This window comes from Pipistrellus kuhlii, unplaced genomic scaffold (genome assembly GCF_014108245.1).
Source record: "Pipistrellus kuhlii isolate mPipKuh1 unplaced genomic scaffold, mPipKuh1.p scaffold_m20_p_1, whole genome shotgun sequence".
Classification (NCBI taxonomy): domain Eukaryota; kingdom Metazoa; phylum Chordata; class Mammalia; order Chiroptera; family Vespertilionidae; genus Pipistrellus; species Pipistrellus kuhlii.
Genome location: NW_023425404.1, coordinates 624,606 through 636,732, shown reverse-complemented (window position 1 = coordinate 636,732; position 12,127 = coordinate 624,606). Strand labels below are relative to the sequence as shown.

Sequence of the window (12,127 nt, the reverse complement as noted above, 5' to 3'; positions counted from 1 at the left end):
GCAGCCACACACCGGGTGCCTTTACGGTCCCCGAAGAACGAGGTGCTGTGGCCCAGGACCCTGAAGAACACCAAGAGCCTTTATCAATACAGACACAGAGGGAGTGCCCACGCAGGGCGGAGGGGCCGGAGTTACCTTTGCGATCTCGTACCGTAGCCAGGAGGAGCAGAGTTGGGACCTCTCCGGGCCTGAGAACAGAGGCATCACCAGGTGGAAGAGGTTGCGGATGAACTCCTCGCCCTCTCGGCTGTGACCCCTGGTCCAGCGCCGACAGCCCAACTGGTCCGTGCGACCGACACAGCTGACGCCAGAAAATGAAAGGTTGGGAGAAGTCAATGGCTGTTCGTCGTAAAGCACGTTGTCGAAGACGCTGTTCTCATCCATGGCCAGGTAGAGGCAGGAGGCTGGAGGGCTGAAGCCAGCAGGCACGCCCAAGAACTGCAGGAAGGCCACAATCAGCTGGAACTGAAGAGCCTGGCTGGAGAGTCGGATTAGAGATTGTCCGATATCATCAAACAGCACCTGCAATCAAGACAGAGGGACCTGTTCAGGGGCTCGGTTTATTTATTTATTTATTGCAATGAACAAAGAAAAATCATCACAGTTCTCCCACAATTCTCTTCACATGAATGTACAATGATTCAACATTAGACAATTTTGAACAGATAGAAGCTAGGTTTTCTGCAAGATGCAAAAAAGCTAGAGGCCTCCCAAGACAACCGAGAGCGCTGCAGAGTAAGTTTGCAATGCTGGTAGGGTTCCCACACTCCTGGGATTCTCAGAAGGAGGGAGGCCCATGGGCAGGCTGGAGCCAAAAATTTTCCAAGTATCCTGTTGGACTCAGAAAATCTAGAATCACTCACTTCTGAAAGGACACACAAATGCTTTGTAGTTACAAGTGTAAATTTTTTTTAAAGAATAACTTTATTATTCTGTTTTTTGGGTTTTTTTTATACAAAACAGCTTTAGGAAATGAAAAATATGTTAAAAAATAGATAAACAGCAGGAAGGGAAGGGAAGAAGGAAACTACAGGAGCAAGGACGTGTTGAGAACAATTTTAAGAGCCTAATACCAACGGTGAGTGTTCGTTGCTGACTTCAGGTATAACTTTAAAATGTAAGGCTTTTTGTTCCAAGGTCCTGTGCATCTGATTGGACTTTGTGGCTCTGAGCAAAGGACTACTACCTAGAGTCAACTAATCAAAACCATCAGTCAATCAGAAATCTCCAGGCTTGGCGAGAGAAAAAGCTAAGTGACAAGACACTGCTTGCAGCAGTAGTGTGCTCCAGAAATGAGCTTCCAGGAAACTGCCCAGATTTTAAGCCGTGAGAACTGACTTCTGGAAGGATAATGAACTCTCAAAACCCTCAACCCCCACCGACCACAGCCAGGAGAGGGAGCTCACGTGCACACTCGCCCCAGGTCAGTCCCTGCACCAAGCTCTGGGGGTTCAGCAGTGACAACATCTTCACCCTCGAGGCATGCATGTAACAGACAACAAACCATTCCAAAGCTGACAAGCCTCCCTACTCTGTCCATACTATCCCATGTTATATAATACATACTTATTATATTACATTTTATCCCAAGCAATATAAAATGTATCTTGTGAAGCTGGGTCAATTCCAGGTATCAAAAGAGAATCTTTTTCTTTATTTTAAAGGAAAGCTCCCAGAGCTGTGGCCACGAGACAGAGCAGCACATACGGAGTCATGCGGTAACAGAGTAACAGGAGCTCAATGCCTGGCACACAGCAGTGAGTGCAATGCTAGTTCCCTCTCCAGCAAGATTAGCTGTACACCAAATGTCCCCAATTGGCCCTACATCCAGTCCCCCTTGTCTTCTGGAGTCAAACCTCTCTGCCAGGTTTCTGAGGGGATAAGGAGGGCGGGGAAAGTGGACACAGTTAAAGAATCTAGGACAGGGATTCGTGTTTTTAAACCTGAGCCCTCCAGCTTCCATGTGAAAAGGTAACCGAACAACCTGGAAGATCATCACTCCTATTCAGGGACAGGAACTACCTGGTCAAGTGCCTCTGAGGTCCTTCATCGCCAGCAGCCAATGAAATCCTGCCCTGGTTTTCAATGAGAGGGAGTTTCCAGACAGGAACAAGAGCCAGGCTAGCATCTCCTAAGCCGGGCGAGTGCTCTGAGAGCCCAAACACAATGGGCATGGGGAGAAGGCAAAGACCCCCTGGCTGAGGTTCCTCCTGGGGTGGGTACTTGCCTGTCTCTCTGGATCCTCACAGTCTTCCTCCGTTTGCTTCTTGGTCTTATCAGGGCGCCACGGCCGCCAGTGCCTCTGGTCTCGGGATCGCTCAGCAGCAAGCCAGATCTGCCATTTGGGCAGAGTCTTATCTCTGATGTCCTGGTCATCCTCTTCTGGTTCATCATCATCCTCATCTAGGCAAAAACAAAACTTCTAGCTCACCTAACCAGCAAATAAAACCATCACCACCAACAACCAAATCCACCTGGATGCCAGCCACTGTGGCACCTGGAATGCCAAGGTGAGAAGGCCTCTCCTGTAATCACAATCAAGGTCCCCCGAAGAACGGTAGGTCAGCTGATGGAATCTGATGATTTTTAACGCTATCACACCACTGAAAGTTCTAAAGGACATATATTCTAGAGCAGCACTGACCAACACAGCTTTCTGTGGTGATCCAACGTTCTATATCTGTGCTGTCTGACAGAGTAGCCACCACCACAGGGGACTTACTGGCACTTGAAATGTAGCTGGTAGAAGAAATTAGTTTTTAATTAACTTTAAAACAGCCACATGTGGCTAGTGGCTACTACTGGACAACACCATTCTAGAATGCTAAATGGCATTTAATGACAACATTGGTTTAGATTTTCTTAAGCCATCAGAATTTTTAGCGAGTAACCGTATGATTATTACCTATGTTCACTTGTTTTAAAAAATGTTAACTCAAGATACCCTTCAGTGATATCCTTTATCCTTTCGTGGTATCCTTTATTTCCCTGTTTCCTGACTCTGAGCATGCAGAGTGGAAGAAGAGAAGAGTCTGAGTCACCTGTAAAGTTCCACATTTACACAGAAACCAACAGGGCATGTAAAATGGTACCGCCACTTGGGAAAGTTTGGCAGTTTCTTATAAAACTAAGCATGCACTCCCCATAAGGCCCAGCAATTGCACTTTTAGGTGCCGATGCCAGAAAATGGAAACCTGAGTTCACACAAAGCCCTATCCACTAATGCCCACAGCAAAGCTTTATTCACAGCAGCTCAGAGCTGGGAATAACATACACAAACTGCTACAGCTATGTCATGGAACTGCTGGGCAAGAGATATGAATGAACTACTGACACACACGACAAGTTGGCTGAATCTCAGGGGAACTATGCTAATTGTGGGGGGAGGGGGGGGTGATCTTCAAAGTTACCCAGAAAACAAGTGCTGGCAAAGTTACCCCAAACACCTGCAGGCCCCGCCTAAGAGGTGACAGACATGCCACCTGGCCTGCAGCTGGGCACTGCCAGGAGATCCCAGCCAATCCCAAGTTCCCGTTTCTCAGATGAGAACTGGAAGGTACTACCTGTGAAAAGAGGCTGGCTGAGCCTGGTGAGTGCCCATCCACCCTCTGTCCCTCACACGTGCAATGAAACCAGGCGATGAAGCACTTCCTGCCCAGCTAAGAGCTGCACCGGCCAACACGCAGTGTTAACATGTGGCTCTCAAGCCCTGAAAGTGGCTGTCTGAGCTGAGATGTGCTGTACATGAAAACACGCGCCAGGTGTCAGAGTTCGTATGGGGAAGCTCGCAAACACCTCGTTAGTTTCTTACTCCTGATTAAATGTTGAAATGTTAATGTCTTTACATACTAGGTTAAACAACACACACTATCAGAATTAATTTCACCTCTTTTCTTTTCGCTTGTTGTAGATGGCTACTAGGTAATGAGAAGTTACACATGTGCTTGAGTTCTATTTCTGTCGGTCAGGGCTGTTTTAGAGGGTAACTGGAAAGTACTTTGGGGTCATTTAGAATGACATTTATAGAAATGCTAGTTAATTTTTTTTTGCTAGTTAATAATTTTATAGTATTCCTTAAAAGGCATGTAATTTTCAAATGATCTGGACACTGCCAAGAAAACAAAAAGACTGCCTTAAATACACACTAAAAGGGGGTGGGGACTAGCAACAAGACCGGCTCTTCAGGAGCCTGAAAAGGAAAAATGAAGCATTTCAACTGGGAGACCTCAAAGCCTCCAAGCAGGGTGCAGAGAGGGTCAACCGCTCCAAAGGCCCGAAGAGGAAAACAGTCTGTTCTCCGGGGACATCTACTTAATGCACTTCTGACATTTGTACCATGTTCTTAAGCTACTGCTAACAGCTTACACACATAAACGGATAACCATGACGACGTAAAAACAAGCTCCAGAAGAAAGACTCGCCCGCGTGCTCTCAGCGAGGGCCTTACCTGGGTTGATGACCACCCAGCCACCCCGCTCCTGCTGGTGCATCCACGCCCGCCAGCCGCGGGCGCCCTTCTCTCCAGCCCGGGGCTCTCCGCTGTCCCAGAAGGGCTCGAAGAACTCCACCTGTTCAGAGGTAAGACGTGGAGGTCAGCCAAAACTGGTTTGGCTCAGTGGATAGAGCGTCAGCCTGTGGACTGAAGGGTCCCAGGTTCGATTCCGATCAAGGGCATGTACATTGGTTGCGGGCACATCTCCATTAGGGGGTGTGCAGGAGGCAGCTGATCGATGTTTCTCTCTCATCGATGTTTCTAACTCTATCCCTCTCCCTTCCTCTCTGTAAAAAAATCAATAAAATATTTTAAAAAAAAAGAAGAAGAATAAAAAAAAGACATGGAGGTTAGCCCAACATGCACAACACTGCTGAGTCACCGGGCAAATGAAGTGCGGACTGGTGTAGGTGGGGCTATGCTTCGAGAAACCTTGCCCGCCATCAGTCTCTGAAATAGATATAACACACACCCCAAAACAGAAAATGTAATTATCTAGTGGGGATTGGGGGGGAGAGGGGGGGAGCGCAGCCTCCAAAGCCCTCAGGGCTGAGGGATTCACACCCCTGAGTATGGGCTGGACCAAGAATATGGCAAAAAGTGATGGGATGACATGCCAAGACTGGGTTTCCAAGACTGGCCTTGGTTGTTGAGAAGAGTAGGAGCAGAATGTTTTCCCAGCTCTGACCCTGGTGGGCCAGTCTAACGGGAAGCACTGGCACTGCCAGGCCCCCTAACTGATACCCGAAGTCATGCTGCTTTGGAGACCTTCTGAGGGAAGGGGAGCCAAGGTTTCATCAGGACAGACGGGAGGTCCTGAGGACATGGCTACATCTCAACTATCTGCCCCTGACACCTGGTACGGCGCCCAGCACCTAGTAGGGACTCATTAAACACTTGCTGGCACAGAGTGAACATGGCAGGCACCCAATGAACAAAAAGCTTGCAAGCCTGGTCCCCCCCTCACTCATCCAGACATTAGGTCTGCAGTGCGTGGTAACCAGTTCAGTGGCAATAATTCCACATGCAACAGAATGTGAACACAGCTAGGAACAGGAAAGCGATCATGCTATCAACCAACAACAAGGACTTTAAAAGAGAGTCAATAACATTGGAGCTTTTGTAGGAAACCTTTGAAGAGGATACCAGGCTTCGAACGGGCACACCGGGGGCCAGCAGCCGCAGGACTATCCAGCCTGAGCCCAGGTAGTGCTCGCACGCCAGGAGGAAGGCGGGGTCCAGGAGAGCCAGGGCGGACATCATGACATGGGCCCTGGGTGCTGAGACCAAGCCAGCCAGCTCAGGAAGACTACACTTCTGCTCTTTTTAAACTTATTTTTATTTTTTGCCAAAACTGGTTTGGCTCAGTGGTAGAGCGTCGGCCTGCAGACTGAAAGGTCCCGGGTTCGGTTCCGATCAAGGGCATGTACCTTGGTTGCGGGCACATCCCCAGTAGGGGTTGTGCAAGAGGCAGCTGGTCAATGTTTCTCTCTCATCAACGTTTCTAGCTCTCTATCTCTCTCCCTTCCTCTCTGTAAAAAAAATCAATAAAATATATTTTAAAATTTTTTTAATTTTTATTTTTTTAAATATATTTTATTTTAAAAAATTATTTTTATTTTTTATTTTTTTTAAATATATTTTACTGATTTTTTACAGAAAGGAAGGGAGAGAGATAGAGAGCTAGAAACGTCGATGAGAGAACATCGACCAGCTGCCTCTTGCACACCCCCTACTGGGGATGTGCCCGCAACCAACATTACATGCCCTTGACCGGAATCGAACCTGGGACCTTTCAGTCCACAGACCAACGCTTACCGCTGAGCAAAACTGATTTCGGCTTAAATTTATTTTTTATTTGTAATTGATTTCAGAGAGGAAGGGAGAGGGAGAGAAAGGTAGAAGCATTAATGATGATCAAGAATGGGGATTGAGCCCATAACAGGGGCATATGCCCTGACCAGGAACCGAACTGTGACTTTCCGGTTCATAGGTCGATGCTCAGTCACTGAGGCACACCAGCCTCGCTATACTCCCTCTTTACAGGTTTTATTTACTCAAAAAAGATGTATTTTTTTTTAAAGTGTGATAAAGGTTATAACCAGTTTATTCATTCCACAGAAGCACAGACCAGTAATACCAGACTCTGCCTGCTATGGTGACAGTTTACCCCTACATACAGAAAGTCATTAAATAAAAAGCTCTATTGATCCCTCTCTCCCCGCAAAAGAGAGATGAGCAGGGAAGGAAAGGGGGAGGGAGAAGAGGGCTGGGAGAAAGGAAAGCGGAGCTCCTACCTGTCCGCGGGCGGGCAGGTCTTTAACGCTGTCGGGTTTGAAGAAGGTGAAGTCGACCATGGCCTGGAACAAGGAGACGGCCTTCTCGGCGTGCCCGGCCTGGCGCAGGAAGTGGCACTGCTGCAGGAAGAGCGCTGGGAGCAGGCAGAGAGCTCTGGTTAGCGCCATCGAGGAAAACCCTGATTTCTAAGATACAGTCACTCTGAGAGCATCTCTCTGAAATCAGTTACTGTTGTATTTTCCAAGTTGTGATACCTACATGTCCTGCTTTAAAAGGACTCACAACATCTCTGTAATCAAAGTCTATTCATTTAGTTTTTATATAAAACCATCACAGAACATAAATATCAACAATAAAAACTACAAATACATAAATGTAAGGCAAGAGGTTGGTCTGAATATTGATTATCAAAAACTCAAAGGAATGTTTCTCAGACAGATGCTAGTAACTCAAGGAAGCTTCCACAATGAAGGTGGTGAAACATGGAGAGAGAAAACAGACTCACTTATGTCCCTTTTCTCCCCTACTTATGGCCCTTGTTTAAATGCTAGTAATTTCCACAGGAAAATTTCTAGAAAAGGATGGCATGGCACATTTTTTTTTTTTTTTTCTTTACCAGAAAGCCAAGATCTGTACTCAGTGGAGCACTAGATGGCATTATTCACCAGCAATTTTCATCATACACTCAGTCGGCTGTAACCAAATCAAGGTTTGATGCCTGAACGTTTCAGTTTGCCTATGTGTGGTGCAATTCCATTTACTAAGTATCGATTTGAGCACATCACAAATGACAGCAAACATACCACTCGTTATGCCACTGTGATAAACGCTTGTTATCTCTAGAGCAGTATATCTAGATCTTTAGAACTTCACTGCAGTAGCAGGATTTTGACCCAATAACTAACTGCCTGTGGTGTGCTAGACACTGAGTTACACTCACCATATATTTTCACCATATAACACTGTAAGGCAAGTAGCATACTATTGTTGCTGAGGGAGAAACAGGAGCTTAAACAGGTTAAGGAACTCATCCAAGGTCATACCAGAACCACTGAAGGGCAAACGCAGGATTCAAGTCAAGAGCGACATTCTCTAGCTCCCGCATACCATGCTGTCTCTAATATCTCACTACTGGACAAATTCATGTTCTAGGCTCCTTTGGGACACACCAAGAATGCTAACCATACAATACCAGAAACCTCTATCCCTATGCAAAGGTTTCCCGTTAATGAGGGCGTCCCACAAGCATTACTGCGCGAAACCCTGGGGCTGGAGGTGATGGGCAGCGCAGGTACCTCAACAGAGCAGGCCGCTGGCAGCCAAAGTGGTGATGAGTGTTGACTGTCCTCCCTGGTTAGTAACCAAAGAAGCTGGAACTTCTGGGCCAGGGATACTTTCCTAACTCTGCTGTCTCTACTACTTCCTACTCCCCACCACCACTAAAAAGTTGGAGGGGAAGAACCCATCATGGTCAAAAGGAGTCATCATGGTTTTTTTTTCTTGATTAATCAATTTTATCAATTTATCAATCAGGTTTATCAACTTCGACTCTTCTAAAATAAATCTTCATTTTCAATTAAAGTCAAAAGTATTATTACCTGCCCAGCAGGTGTGGGTCAGTGGTTAAGCACTGACCAGGAGGTAACGGTTCAATTCCCAGCCAGGGCATCTGCTCAGGTTGTGCGCACAATCCCCAATAGGGGGCCTGCAGGAGGCAGCCAATCCACGATTCTCTCATCATTTACGTTTCTCTCTCTCTCTCTCCGTCTCCTTTAAGAAAAAATAAATAAATAAATAAATGGCAGCATCATTCCTCCCACGTAAATGGATCTGGTCACTATGTCCTTACCAAACATGGCCTCTTCGGTGCCAGGCAGCTCAGGGTGAGATAAGATGCTGCCATCCTTCACAGCAGACAGTGTGCTCAAGCACTTTCCATAAAGGCTGTGAATTTTGGATATCGAAAAGGTGCTAAACTGGCTCTGGCAAAACAAGAGGTATTTCTGCCAAAGGGCTGTGTTGTTGGGGTGCAGGAAGATCAGTTTCTGCCACTCTTTGACCAGCGTGGAGGGCTCCCAGAACTCGGCGCAGAGCTTCAGCTTGGCAAGCTTCAGGTCCACGCTGCTAGGGTTGCTGTCGATGGCCCGCTCCAGGATGGCCAGCTTCTTCTCCAGGATGAGCTTCAGGGAGCGCTTCCGCTTCTCCTGCTCGCCCTCCTCGATGGCATACAGGCCAGGGCTTCTCATGACCTCGTCCTCAACGACAAAAACACCCATTTACACAAGCACAGGGAACCGCAGCCTCCGGATCCCAGCTGCTCAGGCAGCTCCTTACAAGCCCTAGAGGGTTCCTCATCTCTCAAAATGAACTGCAGTTTGGACTTTGGTAATAACCACTAGTTTATCAAATTTCTTCTAATGGCAGCTCAGTTCCCCGGGTGCCTGTGCCACCTAGTATTCTCATCTTGTATTTATTTCACCTGACTGACCTGCCTATTGTCATTTAAAACTTAGATTTATGTATCAATAACTAGCATGCAATGCCTTGAAAACCTTTTTTGGAATCAACTTGACCATTAAAACAGTCAAATGAGGGACAAAATATAATTGTGTAAGTTGTTCAAAAAAAAACGTTGAGTGGAACTAAGACAACCCGTGTATGTTAGAAAGGGCGCACGCAGCCCTAACGAGGTAACTCAACTGTGTAGTACAATATATGCCCTTCTCTCCCACGTTCTGGCTGTCCGCATGGTCTGTCTGGACGTCCCCAAGGCCTCCCCCTCCTGGTGAGCATCCACTCCTCTTTCAAGATTCTGCTCTTGGAAACCCTTTCTTGCTCTCTATGGCAAGTCACTCCCTCATTCCATCCCCAGATTACACATGAAGGCATTCATCTCCCCAGATGACAGCCTCCTCCCTGCACTCTGGGCAGGCTCAGGACAAGGGCTACAGTCTAATCTTTACACACCCAGTGCCTGGGTTCCTCCTGGGAGCTCCCCGAGCACATGGCTTTGCCAAAAGGAGGACTGCCACGCTCCGTGCGGTGGGACAGCTGGGACAGGGATGCTTACCTGGAAAGCAACGAACGCCATCCACAGCTGAGTGTCCCGAGGGTTCTCCCGCACCCTCCTGTTAAACTCCTCCACCCGGGCCTTGAGAAGCGAGCTCTTGTGGTCTGGCTGTGAGTCCGGCTGCTTGGATTCCTGCTCTGTGGGACCTTGTCCTTGTAACCAATGGGTGGTGGACTGATCATAAATCCCCAGAGGGTTCAACCAGGTTGTAACAGGAGGAACCACATCGTCCGAGTCCTTCACAGGGATGAAGGAGCCGGCCGCAGACGAGGGAGGGTCCGCTTTACTGCTAACGGCAACGCCGTCCGCGCTCATCAGCCCAACGTTCTTCTTCGTGAAATAGCGCTCCACGTGCTTGTGTGCCCGCTTCTTTTCCGTGGGCGCCCCCTCCCAGGATATGCACTGCTTCTTAGGGTTAATGCCAAGGCAGGAGTCTCCTTTCCTCTTGTATCTTAAGTTTGAAAAAGAGAGAAAGTTACTGAGGAAATATGTGTACTAGCTCTGAATGGGTGAAGGTTCAGCACACTTAAAACTCTTGTTATGGCCGAAACTGGTTTGGCTCAGTGGATAGAGCGTCGGCCTGCTGACTGAAGGGTTCCAGGATCGGTTCCGGTCAAGGGCATGTACCTTGGTTGCGGGCACATCCCCAGTAGGGGTTGTGCAAGAGGCAGCTGATCGATGATTCTCTCTCATCGATGTTTCTAACTCTCTATCCCTCTCTCTTCCTCTCTGTATAAAAATCAATAAAATATATTTAAAAACAAAAAACAAAACAAAAAAACTCTTGTTATGCAAGCTAAATGCATATATTTAAATTCACCTTACCTTCAAACTGTCTCTGTTGAGGAAAACAGGATTAGCAATGAACTTTTTCTGTCCATTTAACTTACTCCTCTAACACTTCAAGTCTTTGTGAAGGTCTCATGAATTTAAGATCATGCCTGCCTCCTGGATGTTGGTAATTTACACTTTCCTGGAGCTTTGCAGTTCAAGCCCTGTCATCTACATTACATCATTTGATCACAATCACAGGTGACAGGCAAGGCAGGAGCCATCACCCCCTCCTCTGCACTCTTCCTAAATAAGGACACTGAGACCTCAGGTGACACCAAGTCATCTGTCTCCTTTCCCTCAGTATGGTCCTGCGTCCCTACTTAAAAAGATAACATATAGGTCTACGGTTCTTTTTTAATCCTGAAACTAAGTGTGTCAAATAAAATTACATCTGGCTATTTTCTACCGAGAGGAAAAGAGGCTGGGTTCTGAAATGCTTTTATGGAACGTGTAGGCGTCCCCAGAGCCAGGAACACATGACTCCCAACTAGCTGCACAAAAGCTCAGGAAAACTGTGCGCTTCTCTGTATACATGTTATATAAACAACCCAATTTAAAAACGGGCGAAAGATCTGAACAGAAGTCATACAAGAAGACATGAATGGTCAATAAGCACATGAAAAAAAGTGTTGGACATCGTGAGTCATTAAGGAAATGCAAATTAAAACCACAGAGATATGTCACATACCCATCAAAACGGCCAACATTAAAAAGACTGGCAATACCAAATGTTGGTGAGTCATCTGCAGGGTAACCAGGACCCCCATGTGCTGTCGGAGGGAATATACGCTGGTACAAGCACTTTGGGAAAAGGTCTGGCGGTTTCTGTAGAAAACTAAGTATAGACCTACCCTATGACCCAGTCATTCTATTCCTAGGTATTTACCCGAGAAAAAGGAAACCACATGTCTACACAAATACTTGGGCACAAATCTTCTCAGAAGCTTTATTCACAGCAGCCGAATACTGGAGGGAGTCCAGGTGTCTGCCAACTGAAGAAGAGACCAAGGGTGGTAAATGCCACAACCTGGTGGAAGCTCAGAACCATTTCGCTGAGTGAAAGGAGCCAGACACAGGGACTACACACTACACACTATCTGATCCCCTTGAATATGAAATCCTAGAAGGGACCAAGCTGACTGCTGATGAGAAACAATTAGAACGGCCTTGGGGGAGGTCTGTGGACTGACTGGTGTGGACTGACTGGGAAGGAGCATGAGGGAACTCTCTGGGGGCACAGGGTATCCTCCATTTTCACAGAGGTCTGGGTTGTCCAGGGGCATCCCTCTGTCACACTCAGCAAACGAAGATCTGTGTATTACAATATATGCAAATTTTAAATCAAAAGCAAAAATGTGAAACAAATCTTGCACTGTAGTTAAGGATATCCATGCTGAAGTATTTAGGGGGTAGTATATTGACGTTGGCCATTT

The 12,127-nt window shown here is 46.9% G+C and overlaps 1 protein-coding gene across 3 annotated transcripts in view; it reads right to left on the bottom strand.

Annotated features, from left to right (window-relative positions):
• NRDE2 (NRDE-2, necessary for RNA interference, domain containing) overlaps positions 1-12,127 on the bottom strand; it is a 35,657-nt gene that overhangs the window by 7,545 nt on the left and 15,985 nt on the right. For all 3 annotated transcript variants that reach the window (XR_006740066.1, XM_036428991.2, XM_045573027.1), the window contains exons 5-10: positions 9,861-10,311; positions 8,640-9,045; positions 6,790-6,923; positions 4,448-4,568; positions 2,228-2,403; positions 136-522 (exon numbers count right to left, since the gene is read on the bottom strand). Coding sequence is in view for 2 of the 3 variants with exons in the window: in XM_036428991.2 (XP_036284884.1) it covers positions 136-522; positions 2,228-2,403; positions 4,448-4,568; positions 6,790-6,923; positions 8,640-9,045; positions 9,861-10,311 (1,675 nt within the window). In the remaining variant the exon portion in view is untranslated. The remainder of the gene's footprint in view (positions 1-135; positions 523-2,227; positions 2,404-4,447; positions 4,569-6,789; positions 6,924-8,639; positions 9,046-9,860; positions 10,312-12,127) is intronic.